The sequence below is a fragment of the Cebus imitator genome, unplaced genomic scaffold, assembly GCF_001604975.1.
Source record: "Cebus imitator isolate Cc_AM_T3 unplaced genomic scaffold, Cebus_imitator-1.0 Scaffold83, whole genome shotgun sequence".
NCBI classification, from domain to species: Eukaryota; Metazoa; Chordata; class Mammalia; order Primates; family Cebidae; genus Cebus; species Cebus imitator.
Genome location: NW_016107398.1, coordinates 3,065,267 through 3,091,706, shown reverse-complemented (window position 1 = coordinate 3,091,706; position 26,440 = coordinate 3,065,267). Strand labels below are relative to the sequence as shown.

At 42.4% G+C, this 26,440-nt stretch overlaps 1 protein-coding gene and 1 pseudogene across 2 annotated transcripts in view; one reads left to right on the top strand and one right to left on the bottom strand.

The window, feature by feature from the left end:
- The window catches only part of SYT16 (synaptotagmin 16), a 275,419-nt gene extending 250,524 nt beyond the window's left edge, over positions 1–24,895 (bottom strand). For both annotated transcript variants that reach the window (XM_037740432.1, XM_037740433.1), the window contains exon 1: positions 24,790–24,895. In XM_037740432.1, the coding sequence (XP_037596360.1) occupies positions 24,790–24,802 (13 nt within the window). In that variant the 5' untranslated portion in view covers positions 24,803–24,895. The remainder of the gene's footprint in view (positions 1–24,789) is intronic.
- On the top strand, positions 5,849–6,397 carry LOC119472045 (annotated as a pseudogene).
- Positions 24,896–26,440: the final 1,545 nt, after the last annotated feature.

Genomic DNA, 26,440 nt, shown 5'->3' with positions numbered 1-26,440 from the left:
TGCCTATAATCCCAGCTACTAGGAAGGCTGAGGCAAGAGAACCACTTGAACCAGGGAGATGGAGGTTGCAGTGAATCAAGATCACGCCATTGCACTCCAGCCTGGGCAACAAGAGCAAAACTCCATCTCAAAAAAAAAAAAAAATTGTCTTCCTAGTAAAAATGAATTTTAAAAAAGGAAACAGCTAACAAACAAATAAATGAAGGAAAAGAAATAAAATCATCTTCCTTTGCCTGCTATGGCCACTCTCTTCCTGGCTTTTGCTTTTAACTCTGGCTCTTCTTTCCTGGTCTCATGTTGATACTTCATTAGCCTCCTACTCATCAACATTGATATCGCTACAGCTCTGGCCTTACCATTTCTCCTTGCTCCACTCACTGTCCCTGGGTGATCTCACCCATTCTTGAGGCTTCCCTAAAGACTCTTCACTGATGTCTCCCAAAACTAAACCCACCAACTTCTCTCCCAAGCTCTAGACTCATATTTGCAATAGCCCACCTTGCCTCACTGTCCAGAAGTCCCACAGGCATCTTCAATGTGCCCCCAAACGACTCATTACCTTGGCCTCCAAATCTGCTTCTCTTACCTTCTGTCTCAGTGTGATTTTCATCCAACCAGTTGTCTAAACTTGAAAAACTCTATAATCTTTTATTTCTCCCTTATCCCCTGCATGTAACCTATGACATGTAACCCCCGGATTCTGTCTCCAAAATGTCTTATATCAATACATCTCCCATGAATTGTCTGAGTCCGCCCCTGAACACCTCTTGCTTGGCCTGGTCCAATAATCGCTAACTCATCTCTCCTTCTCCTCTCGCTTTCCCTGCTTCCTCTTCTGCTCCTCTCCCCTCCTCCTTCTCTCCTCTCTCTCCCTTTCCCCTCCATAACGTTCCCAGGTTAATGACAGTTTCTTTATCAGGAGAAAAAACATAGAAATACCATTAGCGCTGAGGGACTGGCACATCTCCCTAAGTGGGAATGTAATGCAGCAGAAAGTGGACTGTGATTTGCTGGCCTAAAAAATAAATTAAAATTTTGTTGGTATATCAGATGAGGTCCTCTGTGATTAGGCGCCAACCCAGCTCACCTTTACTCATTTCCTAAGATAATTCCTACACGTGCACCACACTCAGCTACAGAGCATTCCCAGAATCAACCATGGACTTTGGTTACACCACACTTGTGATGGCGCAGTTCTCACTGCCTGCATGCTCTGTGCCTCACCCTTTTCCCACCAAGAAGGTGCTTTCTTACGGTTCCAGGTACAGCTCAAATATCATCTCATATAGGTTATCTCCTGACATATGTAACTTCTCCTGCAATTATCATTGCTTCTGTTTTAGTCCATTTTGTGCTGCTGTAACAAAATAATACAGACTGGGTAGTTTACAAAGAATGGAAATCTATTTCTTACAGTTCTGGAGGCTGAGAAGTCCAAGATCAAGGTCCCATCATCGGGTGAGGGCCTTCTTGCTGTGTCCTTACATAGCAGAAGAGCAGCAGAGCATGAATCCGCTCCCAAGAGTTGTTTTTACAGTGGCATTAATCCATTCATGAGAGCAGAGCTCTATGACTTGAACACCTCCCATTAGGCCCCCCATCTCAACACTGTTGCACTGGGGATTACACTTCCAACACATGGATTTTGAGGGGCAAATTTAGACTACAGCAACTTCCTTTAGCACTCAAAACTCTGGCTGTATTCCTCTCCTAGCACTTAGTACTTGATTACCATACAGTAGCTGTGAGGTCAACTTCATTTTGCAAAAACCCAGCTTGGTGCTTAGAATATAGTACAAAAAAAATAAAAACCCTCAGTAAACATCCTTTCTACTGGAAGGACTGGCTCAAGTAAAGAGACAATTTTGCCCTGCAGAGGCCTTAGGCCTGTTGACTATATCAAACACAATGGAGCATGATGATTTATTGAGATATTAATTTGTACTTCCTTCCTGCTGCTATTGCTACTATCAGCATTTTTCCCTTTTCCCTTCCAATAAGATAGACAACTTTTTTTTTTTTTTTTCCCCACCAGTCAGGCAGTGAATTCAATACAGAAAAATAAAAGAATGTGACCTAAAAGAGAACTGTGGTCTAAAATTAATATCAACTATATAATGCTCACCCGAATCCCCAGGAAAAGTACAGGATCCCTCAGAGCAGCCCTGAAACAGCTTCGGGACATAAAATTGAAGCACTCTTGCTTTGAACACACATTATCTAATATGTCAAGATGTCATTACAGGGGCAAGGAAATTTCTTGCATATATATTTCTGCTTAAAGCTATTAGAAAGGCTTCTTTTGGTGTATGTTATGAATCTGTTCAAATCCTTTTCGTTCAAAAAGCTAAAAGCAGAAGCAATCCAGGGTGACCAATTTCAGCTTTGCTGGATACTGAGACAGGAAGGAAGCAGACATCTGGGGAAGTACAGTTCTCACATATGGCCACAAGGTGGCAGGGTGACTCTGCACGCCAGAAGCATATCATCCAATCTGTGGCTGTTGTGGGATCCAGAGAGAACCCAGGAAACACGCAAAATAAAATAGCTGGAAAGCCTGTATCTAGATGACTTTTCCACTGAGTGATGGCTTCTCATATTATTAATGTACCCATCTTCTAGAGGCAGACCCTCCAAGAGCCTTCGTGAGGCCTTAGCAGCTTTTAGATGCTGATTCCCTGCTCCAAGATCAGCCTCAGCTGGGTGGTGGCTCACATCTGTAATCCCAGCTACTCAGGAGGATGAAGTTGGAGGCTCACTTGAAACCAGGTGCTAGAGACCAGCCTGGCCAAAATGGCAAAACCCTGTCTCTACTGAAAATACAAAAAATCAGCTGGGCATGGTGGCACACACCTGTAGTCCCATTTACTCAGGAGGCTGAGGTGGGAAGATCACTTGAGCCCAGGAGACAGAAGTTGCAGTGAGTTGAGATCATACCACTGCACTCCAGCCTGGGCAACACAGCAAGACCCTGTCTCCAAAAAAAACAATCAGCCTCTCACACTCAGCAGAGTATCATGGAATTCTAGTAGGATCAACACCTATAAGGAAGCCTGGCCCTTCTCACCAGCACAGAGCTACCACTGAACAGAGACATCATTTGAAACCGCCTCAATCTCAAAGTCCTGTCTTCAAACAGGAAGAAAGACAAGCTCAATGTCAAACTCCTCATCAAATGCAGGCTCAACTGCCTCCGTCAAGTGGGAGAGTCCTTATTATCTTCACTTCCCTTGTTTCTATCAGTAGGGGTTAGTGTACTGTCTGCAGGGGAGGTAGGAAAGATTGGAAAATCCGCAGAGAGCAATCAGAAAATTAGCATGAAATCATGACAGAAAATTAAAACCTAACTGGATATTAATTTAAGGCCACCAAAAGCTTATTCATAAAAGTTTAGAAAATCCTAATGAAAGAAATTAAGATAGATGTAAATAAACGGATATCAAGGTTGCCTATGACAGAGTGGCTAACAAGCTTGTTTCTGGCCCTCTCCTCAATTCTGTGAGCTGCCATGCAACTCTATAGTTGAGCTTCTATCTTCTTAAAGAAGTTGAGTTGTATCATCTGCAATAAAAATCCTAGTTATTACGACAAAAGACAAGGAAACAAATACAATTAGTAAATCACTCTAGAGAAAAAAGAAAATCAGTGAGAGGTGCAGTAGAGAGAAAAATGAGGGAACGGGGAAGGAATGTTGGGGAATGTCTACAGGACTTCAGAAGGTGTATATCCAATACTCAATTTTAAACTGTTTATGTTACCAAGATAGAAACTTCTCTTATCCGTCCAAACCATCAATTGATTTTCTACATATTCAAATGCCTTTCAAGTGAATGGACTGCCGACATTTGTATGAATTAAGGAAAATGGATTCCTTTTCCTTTGCTGACCTGGGCCATTGCAATGCAGACATTACAGCAGCCACCAGCAGTGAAGTATCGCGACCAAGACATGCAGATGCAGGAACAAAGAGGAGGAAGAGGCCAGGCGAAATCAATACTCAGGAATTCCACTTCTATGATTTGTATCAAGAATGCGGGAGTAAACACTTGAGCTGACTTCTCGATTACACGAAGATAAGCTGCTCCTAGCCCAGTGGTTTTCAAACTTTAGCAGGTACTAGAATCACCTGGAGGCTAATCCAAACACCGATTGCTGAGCTCCACCCAGGGTTTCTCAATCAGTGGGTCTGATAGAAGTTCTGATTGTTTAAATTTCTGACAAGTTCCCGGTGAAGTGAACGCTGCTGGTCCAGTAACCACACTTTGTAAACCACCATTCTAGGCCAACAAGAGTAAGTCTTACTGCCAGGCACAGTGGCTCACACACACCTGTAATCCCAGCACTTTGGAAGGCTGAGGCCAGCAGATCACGAGAACAGGAGTTTGAGACCAGCCTGTTCAACATGGTGAAACCCCGTTTCTACTAAAAATATAAAAATTAGCTGGGCCTGGTGGCACACGCCTGTAATCCCAGTTACTCGGGAGGCTGAGGCAGAAGAATCGTTTAAACCTGGCAGGCGGAGGTTGCAGTGAGCCGAGATCGTGCCACTGCACTCCAGTCTGGGTAACAGAGCAAAACTCTGTCTCAAAAAAAAAAAAAAGAGTGGGTCTTACTCACCTGGGAAATGTAAGTTGAGAAAGACAGGAAAAGTTTCTATGAGCCAGGTAGGGAAACTTTTGTTCCATTATCTATACTTTAAAATGGTTTTTTATAGAAAAGTTTTGTTTGATTTTGTTATCCATGCTCTGCTGATCAAAGTATAAACTGGTACAATCCTTCTGTAGGGAAATTTGGCAGCATTGCGGGAGTGTGGCCGAGAAGTCTAAGGCGCTGGATTTAGGCTCCAGTCTTTTCGGTGAAATTTGACAACATCAAAATATTAAATGAAAATATCCTTTGACTCAGCAGTGCTAGTAAACAGTGTAAAAAGACAAATTCGGGAATATTCATGGCAGTATTTTTTGACCTTTAAAAAATCCCTAAATGGCCATTAAAAGGTGATTGATAAAATCAATCATTTTTAAAAAATCAACTTTCACAAGACAACTTTCACAGTGTACTATTTCATGAAAAGGCAGGTCCTTATACACATTACTCCACCAGTCAGTGCTGCTCAAAGTAGCAGTCTATTAACTGTTTTTTGCCGTTCTTGAAGATATAAATCAGCACATACTGCTTTCTTCCTTGAAAATGTATTATCACAGCAAATAATGCAACAATTTCTCTTAATATCTTCATATGCAAAATGGTTATAGAAGATCAAGATTTATAAAAAGGCGAAAGTAACACAAGTGCTTTGGAAACAGAAATATTACCAAACACATGCCAGTTTTATGGGACTGCTAGGCCATATGCCATCATATATTAACACCTATCTTTTTCAAACAATAGGTAATTGAAATACAGCAATGTATTTAGTGAGTAATTTCAAGAGAGTACAATGCAGAGCACCAAGCAGTATTTATATACCAGTTCAACTGGATATATGGATGGGTAATCTTGTATATCAAATGCAAATCAGGGCTGGGCGCAATAGCTCACACCTGTAATCCCAGCACTGGGAGGTCGAGGCACACGGATCACCTGAGGTCAAGAGTTCAAGACCAGCCTGGCCAACATGGTGAAACCCCATCTCTACTAAAAATACAAAATTAGTTGGGCATTAAATACAAAATCACAGGGTGTACACTTGCAAGCCCAGCTACTCAGGAGGCTGAGGCAGGAGACCCACTTGAACCTGGGAGGCAGAGGTTGCAGTGAGCCAAGATTGCACCACTACACTCCAGACTCCAGGACAGACTGAGACTTCATCTCAAAAAAAAAAAAAACTACTGGGGTGTCAGGACACTGGGTGTAGAGGGCGGTCACGGCAGGCAGCAGCAGCAGAATGTTGGCTACCAGGGTAATTAGCCTAGTTGGCAAGCAAGCAAATTCTACCTCGGTGTGTGTATGAGCATACAAACGTGTTGTGAAGACCAATGACTATGCGCTCACAGCTTATGTGGATCGGCGTGACTATCCCTTGCCTGATGTGGCCCATGTCAAGCGCCTGTCTACCACAAAGGCGGCCTTGAAGGAGAAGGAAAAGGCCTCCTGGAGCAACATCTCCATGGATGAGAAAGTCTAATTGTATCACATTCCGTTCAAGGAGAGCCTTGCTGAGATGAACAGGAGCACGAATGAGTGGAAGACGATTGTGGGCACTGCCATGTTCTTCATTGGCTTCAGGGCATTAATTATCATCTGGGAGAAGCACCATGTGGATCGCCCCATCCCTCACACCTTTGACAAAGTGTGGGTGGCCATGCAGACCAAGAGGATGCTGGACATGAAGGTGAACCCTGTGCAGGGCTTCACCAGCAAGTGGGACTATGACAAGAACAGGTGGAAGAAGTGAGAGATGCTGTCCTGAATCTTGCTCTGTCACCTCCATGCAACTCCATGCCTATTTACTAGAAACCTGTTAGGCCAATCAGTACCAAATGATTTTTTCAAAAAATAAAGTACTGCTTAAGTGGAAGAAAAATCTGTAGAAATTACTAGAAAGAAGGTGTGCATAAGGGAGAAAGGAGAGACAGGGAAATGAAGAATATGAATATGAATCAATGAATAGTTAACAGATATGAAACATAAAAAGAGATGCTTCAACATAAGGCATCTAAAGAGGTCTAAGAAAGAAAGAAGGAAATAGGAGAGAGGTAATACTCAAAGAGATAATGACTAAGAATTTTCCAGAATTAGAAAGTGAGAATTAAGACAGAAAATGTCTAAATAAAAACAAATCTACACCTATATCCATAATGGTTCCATTTAAGATAAAAGAAAAAGAGAAATTCTTAAAATCAACCAAAGAGGAAGACAATTTATCTAAAAATAAATTATAAGTTATAATTCTCATCAGTGATAGATGATAAAGGACTAAAAAGTAATGCATTTAAATGTTGGGGGAACTCCTGTTTCTGGACAAGATGGAATAAGTGTAAAAAACAAAAAGGTCCCAAAAAAGTCTACTTTCTGTCCCTCAGAGTTTCTCACCATTGGCACTTTTGATTTGGAGCTGCACAATTCTTTGCTGTAGGATCTTGTTCTCTGTATCAGAGGATATTTAGCAGCATCCCTGGCTAGATGTCAGTAACAACCCCCCAGTTGTGACAACCAAAAATGTCTTAGACATTGGCAAATGTCATCTAGGGGAATAAAATTATCCCCAGTTGAGAATCAATCCCCTTAGCTAAAGGACGTGGAATAAGGCAGCCCTACAAGACAGAGCCCTTTCGAATACTCATTGTATTTTAGGCAAACACCAAAAAAGAACGGCATCTCTCTGCATCCCCACCAGGCACCATGAAGAGCCCTGTTGACCATCCTTTCCTGGCACTAACAGAGCAGAAGTAGCATGCCTTCCCCTCCTCACTACAATGGGTTGGAGTCCTGTTGACCATTCCTGCCCTAAACCAAGACAGCATCAGGAAAGAAGCAGTGACACTTCCCTTCTTCAATCTCATAGTGACCACAGAAGCCACATGGACCGTAGGGACAAACCCTCTACCACCCTGCACTTACTAACTGAAGAACAGCAAAGAGGCAACACCCTACCTCCTCTCAACTAGAGAGTGGGGAAGGATTATAGAAAAGATGGGACTGGATACAGAAATCTTGTGAATCTGTGTGTGATGTCCTCTGCATACCCCTAAATTGTCCGTGCATGAAATCAACTAGAATCCACATAGTAAAGTTTTGGCAACTGAACTATGGTGGGAAATACCATACAGGTTTTGATTCACCTATGGATAACACACTAACTAGGGCAGATCAGAATAGCAGGGCAAAGTCTATAAAAACTAAATTGACATTCAGGCCAGAGCCCACAAAAGTAAATAGGACGTGAGTTTTGAACTCAAGCAGGTTGACTGCCTCTAAACCAAAGTCTCATTAATACTCAAAATGTCAGGATACAATTCAAAGTTATTCATCAAAGTTATTCATCATACCAAGAACAGGAAAAATCTTAAAGACAAGACAATCGACAGACACCAACATCAAAGTGACAAAAATGTTGGTCACAAGGATTTTAAAGCAGTTATGATAAAATGCTCTAACAAGAAATTATGAACTCTCTTCAAACAAATGGAAAAAACAGAGGGCTCAGAAAAATATTGAAGATATAAAGAACAAAACTGAAAATAACAGAACTGAAAAATACAATAACTAAACTTTTTTTAAAAAACTCAGTGGTAGAGCGAAGGTAGGCTGGGCTCAGTGGTAGAATGAAGATGACAGAGGAAAGAGATCAGTGATCTTGAAAATGTATCAATCGAAATTGTCTAATCTGAACAACAGAGAGACAAGTTTAGGCAGAAGGTATGAACAGAGACTCAGGGAGCTGTGGAACAATAACAAAAAAATCTAACATTGGTGTTATCAGAATCTCAGTAGGACAAGAGAAAGAATTCAGTACTAAAAAACTATTTCAAGAAATAATGGATAAAAATATCCCAAATTTGGGGAAAGACATAAATCTAGAGATTGAAAAAGCTGACTAAACTTCAAACAAGAAAAACCTAAAGAAATCCATACCCAGACATATCATGATTAAATTTCTGAAAATTTAAGACAATAAAAAAATCTTGAAAGCAGCCAGACAGAAATGATAAAGTAAATATAGTGGGATAACAATTCAAATGACAGTGGATTTCACATCTAAAATCATAGAGGCCAGTAGGAAGAGGCACTTTTTCTTTTGTGATATATTAATAGATTTATACTTAAATGTGTCAATCAGAATGCCAACAACTCTATTTAAATATCATTCATATAATACAACACTAAATAGTAGATACTATAAAAATGTGGAAACATGTTTTAGCAAACTTTATTTTGTCCAATATAACATATTCTCTAATGCAAATAACACTGGATTTATACTGGCTTATTTTTTCATTACAGTTTTTATCTTTTTCAAACATCTGTCTAAGCCCATAGACTTTATGATCAATCTTTTGTTTCTGGTCCAACTGGTAGTGGTGTTTTCCCTAACATTTCCATGATTGTGCACATGCTTTGGGCCTAACAATACTTAGCAATAGCCTTAAAGTGAGAATAAGGAAAAAGAACTTGATCTGTGTTGTCTGTCTCCGAGAGAGCTCAGGGTCTTCATCCTCAGCCAAAGGATGAAATGTCACACTGCACACAGTGATCTGAGATGTGTATTCAGATTTATAAGTTTTTATGGTATCAGATAGGATCCAATTCTCCTTAACACTCAGAACAATCTGTATAACTCTGTGTTTTTCTTTTCTATTTCTACCAAGTCTGCACCACATTTTCAGATCCTATGATTATTTTGTTGGGGTGGAAGTGGCACATTTTTGAAGTGCTAAAATAAGGCAACTGTCAAGTCAGAATTCTGTACCAGTGAAAATGTCCTTCAAGAACAAAAGGGAAATCAAGACATTTTTAGATGAAGGAACGCTAAGAAAACTTGTTGCAAGCATTCCTACTCTAAAAGAGTTGCTAAAGGAAGTTATTTGAACAGAAGGGAAATATTATTAAAAGAAATCAGGATCATCAGGAGTGAAAGAAGAGCAATGAAGATGATAAATATCTTGGTAAACATAATAAATCATTCTTCTGAGTTCTTTAAAATGTTTGACTTTTGAAGGCAAAAAGTATGTGTATTAGTTTGCCAGGGCTACCATGGCAAAGTACCACAAACTGTGGGGTTTAAACAATTAAAATGTATTTTCTTATATTTCTGGAGACTAGAATTCCAAGAGCAAGGTGCCAGCAAGGTTGGTCTCTTCTGAAGCCTCTCTCTTTGGACTGTAGATGGCCATCTTCTTCCTATGTCTTCACATGATCCTCTCTTTGTCTATGTCCAAATCTCCTCTTCTTATGACACTAGTCATACTGAATCAGGGCTCACTCCAATGACTTTATTTAACTTCATTTTAACTGAATTACCTCTTTAAAAACCCTAGCTTCAAATACAGTCACATTCTGAAGTCCTGAGGATCAGTACATCAACATATGAATTGGGGACATATACAATTTGGCCCATAAGAGAATGTGAATATAATGTATATCTTAAAGACTAGAGGACTTACTTGGTGGTAAGAATTCTATATTCCGTTAAAGTGGTGAAATACTGATTCTAAGTCGACAGTGAGAAGTTGAGACTGTACAGTGTAGTTTCTAGTCCACTTAAAAACATACAAAATATAACAAAAAATATCAAAACTGTGTAAGTAATTTAAAATAAGATAGAGAAAGGGAAATAGAATAACCAAAAAAAAAAAACATGACCAATAGGTCTTGTCCCAGCAAGGTACCTTTGGTTAACATTAGAATAATCAATAACATTGATGATTATATCAATGACTCATTTCCAGTGTGAAATGGCAGACTGAACACAGCCTTTTATCTCTATTGCTGCACCTCAGATTTCTTAAACAATCTTTTTTAAGGTAAAAACCAACATCAACAAAAAGAGCAAGGGAGAAACAGTAGCAGATGAGAAAGATCAACACATTTTTGGAAGATGAAAAGGATATAGCTAGAAACTAAGTCTCACCATCTTTCTTCACTCTGCAAGGCACCTACACAGGGGAAATGCCACAACAGGAAAGCTGATTCATGCAGCAGAATCCCAGATTGGTTCTGTCATTGTAGGTGACTGTTCCCTCAGAAGGTGGTGAAGAGAGAGAGGGCTGAAAACAGGAGAACTGGCAGAAAGGATGTACAGAGAGCCAAGCCTTCACAAGACCCAGCAGCCAACAATGAAGCCAGAGGACTAACCCCTTCCTAAGTGTGATGGATTGAATTATGTTCCTGAAAATTCATATGTTGAAGCCCTGACTCCACTACCTCAGAATACAACTGTATTTGGAGATGGGGCCTTTAAAGAGGTATTTCAAATTAAATAGGGTCAGAAGGGTGGGACCAATCCAATAGGCTTGGTGGCCTTACATGGAGAGGAAAAAACATGAGAGCTTTCTCTCCTCCACCCTGTTAAGGACGCAGAGAGAAGGGGCCACCTGCAAGCCAGGAATATTAAAAGGGACTGGGGTCTTTATTTAGAACTTCAGTTTGGCCTCACCAAACACCAACCCTGCCGGCACCTCAGTCTTGGACTTACAGCTTCTAGAACTGCGAGCAATTACATTTGTGTTGTTCAGGCCACCCAGTCAGTGGTATTTTGTTATGGGAGTCCCAGCTGACTAATACACCAAGTCTACAGGGACCTCTGTTTAATATCTGGAGAAATAAAAGCAGAGAGGCTGTGGATTTGGAAACCAGGCAACCCTCGTAGCAAGAATGCAGTTCTGTACCAAAAATGGAGTATTTAGGAAGAGTCTATGATAACCAAAGGGAAGGCTGCCAGGCCTCTTCACCTCCTGAATTCACAAAATATTGACAACTAGGCTTATGCCCAGAAGCATTTTCAGGGAGACAGACAGAGACAGGAAACTGGAATCTTCATCAGTAAAGAAAATTACTGGGCCCAGAAAAAAAATACAGCAGGTTCTCAAATAATGTTGTTTTGTTACAACATTGATGAGAACAAAACACTCTGTTCCTGACCAAAGCCACTGTCTGTGTGGAGTTGGCTGTTCCACCCATGTCTGCATAGATTTTCTCTGGGTACCCCAGTTTCCTCCCACAGCCCAAAAATGTGCACTTGGCCCCAGTGTGAGTGAGCGTGGCTGCGAGTGCCCTGAGATGGGATGGTGTCCTGTCCAGGGCTGCTTCCCACCTTGCACCTGAGCTGCCAGATCAGGCCCCAGCCACCCACAATCCTGAACTGGAATAAGTGAGTTGAAAAATAAATGGAGAAATAAAAACAAATTATTGTAAAACTTTATAAAGTTTATGATAATTGTACCAATGCACAAAAATAAATGATGGCTATGAAAGCACTCTGCAAGCCCTTGTTTGCTTTTTGAACTGTGGGGTGACAGGAAGTGCTCCTGACAATTTTCGCTTTCACAAGTTAATTCGTTGATTTAGCCCACCACACTATAGACCACTATTACTCACTGATTCACCAAAAATTAGATAATTATCTTACTTGTTTTTATTAATCTTTCTTAATGTACATATAGCTCACATTTATTTCAGTGTTTAATATTAAAGGGTGTGGGGCCTTTATTTAGAAGTTTTGTGACAAGAAATACACCACAGAAACTTAGTTCGCTTTTGTAGTTGTTGTTGTTGTTAAGATAGGGTCTTGCTCTGTTGCCCAGGCTGGAATCAGTGGCATGATCTCAGCTCACTGCAGCCTCCACATCCCTGAGCTCAATCCATCCTCCTACCTCAGCCTCCCAAGTAGGTGGGACAACAGGCACGTACCACCATGCCTGGCTGATTTTTGCATTCTTTTTGTAGAGACAGGGTCTTACTATGTGGCCCAAACTAGTCTCAAACTCCTGGGTTCAAGCAATCTACCTGCCTCCGCCTCCCAAAGTACTGGGATTACAGGCATGAGCTCCAGCCAGGAACTTAACTCTTGTTTGCATCAATTACTCTATGGTAAAATTGGTTTTGTTATATGTTGTTTCGCTTAAAGTCACAGTTTCCAAGAACCTATCAATGACATTATGTGAGGACGTACTACATCTACAAATACCAGGAGCTGGGGGGCACAGTGAAATGGATCCCTGAATAATCACCCTAAAGTGACACAGCAAGTGAAGCAGACCACAACCCTCCCTTACAAGCTATTTTGGTGCCCCACTCTCAAATGTGAAAGAACCACCAAGGATCACACTTCATTTTTCAAGATGCTAATAGAGGATTTGTTCCAGAATAACCTATGACAGAGTAAAAGGAGTTTTCCCTTTTTTTTTTGTTTTAGGGCTCTTTTCTACTTTGAAATTTTAAAGACCCCAAAGCACTTTAGTTTTTCTTTTATTTACTGATGTTTACCATGTCCAAAATTAAAGATAAGAAATTTTTAAAACAGAAGAATATACAAGCACACATTTGATTAGCCACAGGATGGTGAGGTCATAGCTCCTCATGCACCCTCTGAAAATTTTGGTGTACACTCAAGAAAATGAGAGTAAAAAATATATTCTTGTTATTATGAAAGCAGTTTTGACCTTGCAGACCCCCTAAAAGTCTTAGGGACCACCATTACCTTGAGTTCACACTTTGGAAAATGCTGGAGTAAAGGATGGGATATAGGAAAAAACGGAAGCCTCACAGTAGGTAAACAGAATGAATGTGGCAAACATTAAAATGCTTATTATAGATAAGCCATCACCACACATATTCAATAGAAAACAAAATTGAGAAATACCTGCAAAAGTAGTTCTTTCCTTCAAAGACAGTGTAGACTAGAATAAGGTCAAAAAAGAAAAAAATATAAACAGTATGAATAAAATGAGTGACAGATTCTGAATGGGAGAGTTGACAAAGATTTCAAAGAGAAAACAGAACAGTATGTGACTCGGACCACAGTGGAGAAAAGAACCCTTTTTAATCAAGTGAGCTCAGACTCTTCTTTTTGTATTCGTTTTATGTAGACCAGTTTTCTCAGATAAAATAAAAATGTTTGTCTCCAGGATCCACGTGAGTTCATAAAAAGTGGGATAGTCTTAAGTTGATTACAAATAGTGTTCAGAGTTTCAAGAAAGGGACATGGAATCAAATCAGTCGTTTCCATTAAGCAAACTCTTGAGAATAGCTTTATATTTTAAACTCTAAGGCAATCATTTTAAAGCAAGAATTCAACCAGCAGTGTATCATCACACAAAACAGTATAATGAAGCAGTCAATCACTCTCCAGTTTCTAGATTTCTATCACACTCTTTTTTGCTCGTTTGTTTTTTGAGACAGGATCTCACTCTGTCACTTAGGCTGGAGTGCAGTGCCACAATCTCAGTTCACTGCAACCTCCACCTCCCAGGCTCGAGCGATTCTCCTGCCTCAGCCTCCCGAGTAGCTGGGGTTACAAGTTTGTAACACCATGCCTGGCTCATTTTGGTTTTTTTCATATTTTTAGTAGAGACAGGGTTTTGCCATGTTGGCCAGACTGGTCTTGTACTGCTGGCTTCAATCGATCCGCCTACCTCAGCCTCCTAAAGTGCTGGGATTACAGGCATTAGCCACCACACCCAGCCTGTATCATGCTTTTTTAAGGTACAAAGCAATAGTCTGAAGTGGGTAGAATAATTAAGAGCATACAACATAAGCATATTAAAACTTTATACTGCATTCCAGCCTGGGCAACAGAGTAAGACCCTATCTCATAAAAACAAATTAACAATAAAAAAAAAAAATAGGTCAGGTGCTGTGGCTCATGCCTGTAATCCCAGCACTTTGGGAGGCCAAGGCAGGAGGAACATGAGGTCAGAAGTTTGAGACCACCCTGGCCAACATAGCGAAATCCCATCTTTACAAAAAATGTAAAAATGTAGCTGGGCGTGGTGGCGAGCAGCTGTAATTGCAGCTACTCCGGAGGCTAAGATAGGAGAACTGCTTGAACCCGGGAGGCGGAGGTTGCAGTGAGCTGAGATTGTGCCACGGCATTCCAGCCTGGGCAACAAGAATAAAAATCCATCTCAAAAAAATAAATAAATAAAATAGAAAATAAAAAAATAGAGCCTTAGAACTTTAAGTAATATCCTATCCCCATATAATGCCTCACACATTGGCAAGGTACCCTAACAAAATCTATTTTTCTCCCATGAGAAAACAATTGCTCTTTGGTATCATTCTTCCTCATTTTTCTCACTCTGTGACCTTTACCCACTTTCAACCTTAGTTTCAGAGTGTCATCCTGACTTCCTACGTTTTTTTAACTTTTCCAAAAGTGAGACGATATGTTTTAATTTTTATAAATCTGTAATGTTTTCATAAAATTAATTCACAAAGCATACTGCCTTCTGCTTCTTCCAAGCTCACCACAGCAGTCTCTTATTCAGACGGACTTTCCCAATAGCAGCTCAAACACCAAAAATTACCCTTCCAGCACCATTGTTTCAACAGTGCAACAGCTCTCAGGTTGGAAAGAAGGGAACAGTTTCTTCTCAGACCAAGACAATTATTTCAGGCTTTCCCACCTGCAATGGTTAATAGTAGGTGTCAACTTGACTGGACTGAAGGATGCCTAGATGGCTGGTGAGCACTGTTTCTGGACGTGTCTGTGAAGGTGTTTCCAGAGAAGAATGACACAGGAGTCAGTGGGCTAAGAGAGGAAGACCAACCCTCAGTGTGGATAGGCACCATCCAGTCAGCTGGGGGCCCTGCTAGGACAAAGCAGAGTTGGGGGAAAGTTAGGGGATTCACCCTCTGCTCTCTCTCTCCCTCCTGGAGCAGGACTTTTTCTCTTGCCCTTGGACGTCAGACTCCAGGTTCCTCAGCTTTCAGATTATTGGACTTGTACCAGCAAGCTCCTGGAAGCTCTCAGGCTTTTGGCCTCACACTGGGTGCTGTACTGTTGGCTTCCCCAGTTCTGAGGCTTTCAGAATTGGACTGAGCCATGCCACCAGGCTCTCTCAGAGCCACACCCCTGGCTTCTCTGGTTCTCTAGCTTGCTGATGACCCATGCTGGGACTTTACTTCATGATCATGTTAGCCAATTCCCCCCAATAAATCCATTTTTATAGATACATCCTTTGTCCCTCTGGAGAATCCTGACTAATAGACCATTCCAATGATATCTAAAGTTTTAAAGAGGAAATGTAATGCTCCAGATAAAAATCAAATTGAAGAAGTAGATATGAAAGTTTCATGAGGAGTGTAGTGACAGATTCTAAGATGACTTATGATTATCCCCATCTCCTAGTACTCACACCCTTGTTTAATCCCTTCCTTTTAAGTTAAGGAAGAACCTATGATTTGCTACTAACCAAGAGAATACAGCAAATGTATGTCACTTGCATGATTCTACTACATAAGATTTTAACAACCATCTTACTAGGAGTTTTTCTCCCTTGCTGGCTTTGATGAAGCAAGTAGCCATATTGGGAGGTTCACACAGAAGGAACTGAGGGTGGCCTCTAGCCAATATCCAGTAAGAAATTGAGGCCTTCAGTCCATCAACCTCCAAGAGTCTGAATCCTGCCAACATCTGTGAGCTCAGTATTGAATCTGCCCCACTCATGCCTTCAGATGAGAACCCAGCCCTAGCTGAAACCTTGAATGCAACTGTGCTAACTACTGACTTACAAAGCTGTGGAATGACAGATAAGTATCTTTTTAAGCCACTAGCTTTGTGGCAATTTGTTATACAGCAATAGATAACAAATATAGAGGAAGTATAAGAAAAATAACACTAGAAAATATGACTATGATTCTAATTATCACCACTAAAATCTAACAATTGATTTTATGCTAATGGACCAGTTAGGAAAGATATTGTAATGTGCTTCTAAAAAGTCTAAGAAATAGGGGTTAGGGGAGAGGGGTTATCCTTTACCTTCCTTCTGTGGAGAACCAGGGGAGGGCTGTTGAAGGCAGCTGAGCTGCTGAGGGCGCTGCAAACCTGACACTAATAGAGCTGGTGTGTCTCAGCCAAAATACCAAAGAAGAGTGAAACCAAAGGGAAAAGCAGGTTGGCAGGTATGGGGAGTTAAGAGCAAGCGCTGGGAAGCGAGCGAGAGAGAGAGAGAGAGAGACAGAGATACAGAGAGAGAGAGACAGAGATACAGAGAGACACAGAGAGAGAGAGAATGCCAAATGGGCAGTGGGAGGATGCCAGAGCAGATGTCTGAGACAGAGAATGGCTACTCCCAGAAGGAAGGGCTAGGTGGCTAAGGTCAGGGCCAGTGGACACAAGGTCATTTATGTATGGGTATTACTAGAATATTACGCCTTTTTAAACCTCAATAATGAGCAGCCAGAAATTTTTCAGGCTTATAAACATCATTGAAGGGGCTTTTATAAAACTTCAGAGCAGGAGGGCATTAAACTCTGAGAAGTGAGGCAGGCAGATCACTTGGCATCAGGAGTTTATCAGCTGGCCAACACAGTGGAACCCTGTCTCTACTAAAAATACAAAAATTAGCTGCATGTGGTGGCAGGCACCTGTAATTCCAGCTACTCAGGAGCCTGAGCAGGAGAATCCCTTGGACCTGGGAGGCGGAGGTTGTAGTGAGCCAAGATTGTGCCACTGCACTCCAGCCTGAGTGACAGAGCAAGACTCTGTCTCAAAATAAATAAATAAATAAAATAAAATAAAATAAAACTCTGAAGAGGTGCCCTGTAGCAATATCCACCCAGTGCTTCAGCTATCCATCAGTCATTCCTGAAAGGGGTAGGCCACGAAGCCCAGAGAGATTGCCAAATGCACATCAGCAGAGAAGTGCTCAGAACCCTCTAGGCTCTTAAATCAAAGAGGTAGCTGTTGTAGCCCCTTTCAGAGCCCAGCGCTGAACTCTCCCAAGGTTTCTAGAAGTTGTGTGTGTGCATGTTTCACAAATCCACATGCTCATGGTACAAGTACACTTGCACAAAGCAATAAGCACTGGGGAAGAAAACATGATTAACACTTTTATTTAAAATCTGAGGTCTGCACCTTTGGGTGCTTGTCCTACATTTTCTTCCCTAGTCTTACATTTAATTTTATGTTTCTCATGCACAGAAAAATGGAATCGCTGACTGGGCACGCTGCTTTGGAGAGTCAGATTGTTCTCATAATATGAGGTACACCCTATGGGAGGGACACACCATGGAAAGGATTTTATAGCAGGTAAAGGGACAGGCATTTATCAAGGCATATGATGTGCCAAAAACTCTGTTCCATCTCTTTTACTCCTTGTAATTCCTCAAGGCAGAATAACCCAAAGCCTCTGGGAAGTTAAACAATTTACCTGTTACCCAGCCATTGAGTGTCAGGGCCAGAGTTCACAACTCAGGCACCTCTGGAACCACGCCTGTGCTCTCTTCCACCATACCATATTCAGTTCATCAATCTTTTGAAATTTCTATTGAGCTAAGCCAATTGAATACCTCCCTGTAATTGCTAGATTATGTTTATGGTGCTCTTATGAATTAAGTATATAAACCAGGGGCATTCTCATGCAGGGTGGGTAAAATCATTTTGTGTCTCTTAACCTTTGCTCCATTGTGAGTAAAACTACAGAATATGACTTATTATAGTCCTAAAGTTAGAAGCCAGAAGAATATATTCTCACAATAATAACGGGGTGCTATCCATCTGTAAATTTAAACTACCTAAAATCAGATATGTATAATCCTTAATTTCCATTAAGGATTAAGGATGATAGCTGTGCATAAAATTTTTATTTGTAATATGTGCCTCAGATGCATCTCTAATCTACTAGAAAGCACTATTGGTGAGTTTGACTATCATCTTCTTATACAGATAATTATTAAATGGCATAATAGGTGTCTTATCCATTCATAATACTAATGATAGTATATAGTAGTTAATGACCAAATAATAGTAATAGTAGTTAATGACTAAATAATATCCTAGTGACCTAAAAGGACAAATGTCATCCAAATTTACTATACTCAGGAGAAGGGAAGGTTTATTCCTCCCAAGAGATCTGTCCCATTTCTATTATAAAACATATAGACCAAGTTCTACATACATTTAGAAAGTCAGGTTGGTCAAGAAAAAGCTTCACTGGGGTTACCAATTCAAAGATGCCATGCTGAAATGAAAACACAGGAATTCTATTCAAACAGTATGAAATTATTTATGCTGATTTGCTCTTAGAATGTTTTAATAGGATAATATCAACTGGGTAAATCAGCCGAGAATATTGTCACCATAACCATTTTCATGTTTTTTTTCTAGAATTTAATTCTTGCTCTAAAAACAGGAGGAGCAGTTTAGAAAACAAAACAAGAACACGCAGACCTTTTCTTCTACACTGTTTATAATTACCCAGGCTTAGTCAGCTCTTCAAACTTAAAACAAGTGCACAGCCCATATATGTCAAATCAGTACATTCCCCAGAACTCTGCTTTCTATAACATTAATAATCCCTAAATGCTGTCATCTCTTATTGCAGAATTGCTATCAAAGTCTGGTACCAGCATGGGATTATGAAGAAGAAAGTATGCACAGAGGGGAGTGAAGCACCATGATGTCTTAGATTTGCCTCCAAAATGCTTCTTCCAAAAAGGTGAAGGTGGGGGTGAAAATGGAGGCCACAGGACTGGTGAAATACACTAGTTAAGCTCTGTGACCTGAATACTGGGGTTCACTACACTATTTTCTCTTCTTGTGTATATGACATTTTCCCTAACGAAAAGTTTTGTTAACATTATCACTTCACAACAAAATCAGGAGTCCAACATTATTTATTTCAAAAAATAAACTCCATGGTATTAGACCGTAAAGCCTAGAATACAGAATATCTCGGTGCTTTCACTTATAAACTCCCTCTTCCCCAAATCTGCAGAAGAGCTACAAGAACAGTATAAGGAACTCCTAAATTCACCAAATGCTAACCTTCGGCCACATTTGCTTTCTCTCTCATGTGATACACATATAAATACAAATGCACACATACATGCACGTATCCTTTTTTCCTCAAGCATTTGAGGTTTAGGTGCAGATATCATGTCCCATTTTGACCACAATAAAAATACCAAATTTAAGAAATGTAACACTGATACAATGCAATATACAATCCAATATACAATCCAATATACAAGCCATATTCAAATCTCACCAATTATCACAATACTGTCCCTTTGTCACATTTTTTCCTGATCTAGGATATAACCTAGAATTACATTTAGTGGTTTCTTCAGTCTGTTTCAGTCTGAACAGAGCCTCAGCCGTCTTTCATGACATTGATGTCTTTCATGACATGATGCTTCCTCATGATCAGAACCATAGGTGGCACTGTGTCTTTCTCGGTGCTTCATATCAGGAAGTACAGGATATCAGTTTGTCCCATTATTGTTTGTTTCTTTGATTTATTTATTTAGAGAGAGAGTTTTGCTCTTGTTGCCCAGGCTGGAGTGCAATGGTGTGATCTTGGCTCACTGCAACCTCCGCCTCCCGAGTTCAAGTGATTCTCCTGCCTCAACCTCCCAAGTAGGTGGGATTACAGGTGCCCACCACCACACCTGGCTAATTTTTTGTATTTTTAGTAGATACAAGGTTTCACCATGTTGGTCAGGCTGGTCTTGAACTCCTGACCTCAGGTGATCCGCCCACCTCGGCCTCCCAAAGTGCTGGGATTACAGGCATGAGCCACCGCGCCTGGCCCCAATATTGTTATTATTAACTTTGATTATTTGGTTAAGTTAGTATACTCCAGGTTTTCCCTTCCATTTTCCATTTTCCAATTAATAACCTTTGGGGAAAATGCTTTTTGTTCGTTTTTTTGGTTTTTTTGTTTGTTTGTTTGTTTGTTTGTTTTTGAGGTTAAGAGCAGAAATTCTTAACCAAGAAACAAAGAGACAAGCTCTCTGCAGCAGAGAGGGGTCCTAGAGAAACAGGCTGCCCTGAGGGAAATCCCTTAACAATGTAAATAATTCTATTCCTCTTAAAATTTTCACATAATGTTCAGCATCCATGGATGAATCTTGCTTGAATCAATTATTGCTTTGATGGTTTCAAAATAGTAATTTTCTAACTCTCTTAGTCTGTCTATATTTTTTAGTTGGCATCATTTGTAAACTTTTTAATAATGACTAGGTTTAGAAATAATGTAACTCAAGATTTTCCGTCCATTTTCAGCCAAAGTGAAGCAATTTTCTCTTACAGTCTAAGCATCTGAAACCTTGAACATTTCAAGTAACTGTTTAGCACTGGTTTCTAACCTGGACTTGTTGAGGGCCTATATTTGATCCCCTACCCCCACCCATTCTCTTCCAGGACTGAGCACTGAGTGGAAATTGTTGATGGAGGAGACAGGATGGGGAGAAAGGAAATTGCAGGTTGCCAGCAAGAAGAAGGGAAGGAGTGGCTGCTGGTGGACACTGACTGCAGGGCAGGAACATCAGCCTGTGATGGAACAGGCAAAAACGACGCAAGATCAGCCAAGAAGCCAGGAGCACCCAAACGGGGACAGGTGTCTCCTTTTACAATACCAAATGCTCATCAGTCACAGCCCCAAAGTCCCATCCATCCAAAAATTGCCCAAGATTTCCAGGGTCTAATAGAGTTAGATGTTCCCAACATTGCCTAAACATGCCTGGCTGTTCCTAAGAAATTATTCTTACAAACAGACTGAAGTGACTTCAAAAATAAACACCTATAAAAGGAAGGACTAATAATGCAACAAATGCCATAAATGGAATAAAAAAGAAAAGTAGTACTTCACTACTTTTGTGTTCTGGACACAAAATATTATCTGGAATGCTTGTCACTGAGGAAATCATGAAATAGTTCAATACCCAGTACCGCCACTTCACATAACTGGGATCTCAAAGTTCCTCGTGGTTTCATGATAACTTACTGAAAACCAAGCTGAAGCTCTCAAGTTCTCCTTTTCTCCTCTGGAATCTGCCCTTAAACGGCATGCTATCTAGACATAAGAATATTTTCTATTGGCTATGTTCTTTTTTGTGAACATTATAAGTTTCCAGGCAAATATTTTAAAAATATCTCCATGTTTTATATAATTTACATGCTACATTCATATAGAAGGTCTTTCTGGATTCTCTCCAGAAATGACTGGAATAGAACACTTGGATTTCGCCTGGTTTTAGAACCAATTTTTCCCTCAAGGGGAAGTTCTGTGGGGGAGAAAACGGGGGTTGGGGGAAGCAGTCAGCTATACCCCTAAGGCAATATTGTGCCCAGGTTTGATTTATCTTACCCAGGTCATGTATTCACTGCACGGTAACAAGACAGGACTGCTAAAGAAGTGATCATCACTCTGTTCCTACCTGCCCCTCACCTGTCATTTCCTCACCTGCAGAAGTAAGGAGAAGGACAGAGGAACAGTAGTTTCTGTATCACTGGAACTTGTTAGAAATGTAAATTCTCAAGCTGCACCCCAGACCTACTGAATCAGAAACCCTGGGAGTGAAGTCCAGCGATCTGTTTGAACAAGCTCGCCAGGTAACTCTGATGCATGTTAAACTTTAAGACCTCATTTTTCACAGTGATGCACAGTGGCTCACACCTGTTATCCCAGCACTCTGGGAGACTGAGGCAGGTGGATCAAGAGGTCAGGAGATCAAGACCATCCTGGCTAACACAGTGAAACCCTATCTCTACAAAAAACACAAAAATTAGCCAGGCATGGTGGCGCACGCCTGTAGTCCCAGCTACTCGGGAGGCTGAGGCAGGAGAATCACTTGAACCCGGGAGGCAGAGGTTGGTGAACTGAGATTGCACCACTACCCTCCAGCCTAGGCAACAGAGCAAGACTCTGTCTCAAAAAAAAAACAAAACAAAAAAAGAAAATCTCATTTTAAAAAATACTGATGTGAGGGTACTTTTTTAAAGCTCTCTGAAGTAATTCTAATATACAACCAGGACCAAGGACCAGAGCTAACTAAAGAACTCTATATCTGAGAGAAGCCCGGGGCTCTACAGTTTCAGAATCACCTACATGCTAACTATCAGAAGATTGTGGGACTTCAAGCTGCAGATGTGGTCAAGCTTTGTGAGAAATTTTTCAAGACACTGACTGAGAATACTTTCCTTCTCTCCTTTTTGATAGTAGGAACACATAGTAAGCCTTCTCTCCCTTTTGATAATATGAACACACAGTAAGCCTCTCACGTTACTTTTGAATAAGAACAAAGACAAAATAATGATTCTCCACACTTTGAAAACTTTTCAGATTTCTAGCTCCATCTCAGCTGAGAAAGAACATAAGATTGAGCCTAAAAAACTACTCAAGAGCTAAGATGGTCAAATATCATAATTTTTTCATAAACAAAATCAGTGGACAAAAGTTTGATTCTTCAGTACAGTCGAATATACCATATAAGGAAGGAGAAGAAACATTAATCTAAATAAATTGGTATGGAAGCATCTCAGTTTATTTTTCTAGGATACTAAATGTATCATCTTAACCAAAGCATAAGAAAATAAGAGAACTAGCCAGGCGCGGTGGTTCACACCTGTAGTCCCAGCACTTTGGGAGGCCGAGATAGGTGGATCAACTAAAGTCAGGAGTTCGAGACCACCCTGGCCAACATGGTGAAACCCCACCTCTACTAAAAATACAAAAATTAGCTAGGCATGGTGGCATGTGCCTGTAATCCCACCTACTTGGAAGGCTAAGCCAGGAGAATCACTTGAACCTGGGAGGCAGAGGTTGCAGCGAGCCAAGATCACATTATTGCACTCCAGCCTGGGCAACAGAGCAAGACTTCGTCTCAAATAAACAAATAAACAAACAAACAAACAGTGTCTCATGTCTGTGTGTGATGCACAATTGCCAGTAGATACTTTGAACCCCTTTGCCTTTGTTTTTCCTGAAAAATACAGTAAGGCCAAATCTCATGATCTCCTTCTTTGTTGAGTCTTACTTTGTTAAGTAAAGCCTCAACCATAATTTTTTTTCTAAACACACACACATATGTTACATATCAGATGATGGCAAAACAGCAGAGAGATGGCAACCAGCTTTTACTGAAGGTCACCTGTGTGCCCATCACTTATAAGAGCTATGAATGACAGCCCTGTCCTAATTTAGAGAAACTGAGGCCAGTGCCATGGTCCCACTGCCAGTGAATTCTAGAGAGATAAAATAAAGATCTGTTTGACTACAAAAACTCCTCTCTGCACTATCCTAAAGCTGTGTTCTTGCCTGGAATAATCGTTTACAGGAAAAATAAATTATTGCAGAAATGTTAACATATCATTTTCCCATCTCTCTTCCTCCTCACCTCTCAAAAAATACCTTCCAAAGGGCCTCTGTAGCCAGCACACCACTGACCCTTTTGTTTTTTCCTCTGTGGCTCAGACTGGAGTCCAATGGCAGGGTCCTAGCTCACAGCAGCCTCACACTCCTGGACTCAAGCGATCCTCCCACCTCAGCCTCCCAAAGTGTTGGGATTACAGGCCTGAGCCACCACATCCAGCCCATTCACTCATCTAACATGCGCCAAGCCTATGCTAGTGACTTTGGATGCTAGGTATAAGGCAGGTGTGACCTGGTTTTACTCTGAACTCCCTTTGAGGCTCCACTGATACGTATCTGGCTTCAGATGCAACTAACTTAACCAGTTTTCATAGACGGGATTCCAGTTTCCAAAAGCACTGAGCCAGAAAAGCAGTGGTGCCAATATGCCAAAAGCAGGCCAACCCAGCGCCTTCCAACGCATCCATTCAGAGTTTCAACCTGATGTCTCCAGGCACTCCTCCCATCGACTGACCATGGTAAGCAAATGCGGTCTCCAGCTGGCCCTGTGCTGCCCGCAGCGAACACAGCCCGTGGGCCACTGGACAGCCGAGCGCTGCAAGCCACCCTGATCCCCGGAAGGCAGACGCACAAACCCGATCCAGGACTCGAAGCGAACCTTGAACTCACAGCGCCAAAAACGCGCGGTGCCTTCGTTTGCCCGGCTCCCTGAAGGCTGGCTCTGGGCCTGGGGGCAGTACCCGCGAAGGGCTGCGATGGCAGGCCCCGCTGCTCCACGGCATCGAGGGTCCCCTCCGCCTCGGCGCCTGGCGCACGCCCTTCTGCCACATCCCTCGCGGGGCGGGCCGCCAGGGCCACCTGCCCTTCCAAGCCCTGCCAAGCAGCCAAGGGTGATAAGCCGTGGGGGACCCGGCCGCCGCTCCCGCGAGCCAGCACAAAGGCAGCGTCTGAAAGCCGAGAACTTCCCACCCTGGGCGCCTCGGCCTCCCCCGACCCCCGGGCCTCCGCGGCGGAGCGCACTCACTGTCAGTCGCCATGGTCCGAAGAGGGGCTGCCGGGCGGCTGCCCAGGCTGGGGGAACCGGCGCCGAGCCCGGCCGGGCGCGAGCTCCTCGGCAGGCCCGGTGCGCTCTGGGGCCGCGCCACGCACAGCCCCTCCCGCCGCGCGCCCCCGCCGCGCCGCCCCGCGCCCCGCAGCCTCCAGCCCCGCGGCCGCCGCCGGCGTCCCGAGAGCCCAGCCTCCCCGGCAGAGCGGCCGAGCTGCGACGCCCGGCGGCTGGATCTCCCCTTCCTCGCCTCGCCGCGTCCGTCCCCCACCCCTCCTTTCCCTTCCCGCCCCTCCCCCAAAGACAATGCTCACAGCAACTTGGAAACACGCTCGCGGCCACGCCAGGGTTGCCTCTCCAAGCCACCTTTCCTACAACGTTCCCGCTACATTCTTGTGTTCGTGTCACCTTTCCCATTCTCCGCTTCATCCCTAACCTGGAGCTTCTCATCAGCGAGGTTGGGACCCCACGCTCAGCCCCAGCTGAAAGGAGCAAAGCAGGAGGAGAGCTGGGCGTGTGGGGAGGATAAGCCAGGTGCTGGGCATTAGTCCTCCCGGGCAGGAGCTCTCCTGCGAAACCGCTCAACGCCATCCCCATAGGCTCCAAGGGGTCTATGCTCTTCATGTCCTCTCTATTTTGTCTCCAATGTGAAAATAGTTCCCAGCACATAGTAGGCTCTCAGCACATTTCTACTGAGTGGGTGAATGGATGACTTTATAACTGGATGCCTGCATGAATGAATGAATGAATGAATAAACGGCCAAATAACTGATTGGATGTCCACTGGATGAGCAACTGATAGATGACCACAGCCAACCACAGCCCTGCCTCTGACTAGGGATGGATCCTAGAGTAAGCGGACCAGGCTGAAGGAGTGAGTCTTGGGCCTCACAGGCCATTGTGGTTCAGGAGGGCTCTGAACTGGGGTTGTCTGTGAATGTTGTATACATCTTCTCTAAGTCCAAAAACCAATTTGTGATGGATTATTGGGTTATTCTGCCATTAACAGTAATGGCAGAAAGCACAATTACTTTTGCACCAGCCTAATATATAAGGGGACAGTGGTACATTAGAAACCCCCAACTCCACCACCAGATTCATCATGTGAAGGATCAAATGGCTCAAATACATGTCCTAAATTACATGGCAGGCTGAATACGTCTTAAACATACAATCCATTTCGTCCAGGCACGGTGGCTTCAGCCTGCAATGGGAGGCCAAAGTGGGAGGAGGATCACTTGAGCCCAGGAGTTCAAGGCTGCAGTGAACTATGATTGCACCACTGCACTCCAGCCTGGGTGAAAGAGCAAGACCCTGTGCCTAGTTTTTAAAAGAATAAAAAAGCAGGGCGCAATGGTTCACACCTGTAATCCCAGCACTTTGGGAGGCCGAGACGGGTGGATCATGAGGTCAGGAGTTCGAGACCAGCCTGGCCAACATGGTGAAACCCCATCTCTACTAAAAATACAAAAATTAGCTGGGCATGGTGGCAGGCAGCTGTAATCCCAGCTACTTGGGAGGCTGGGGCAGGAGAATTGCTTGAACCAGGACCCGGGAGGCGGAGGTTGCTGTGAGCCCAGATGGAGCCACTGCATTCCAGCCTGGGCTACAGAGTGGGACTCCGTCTCAA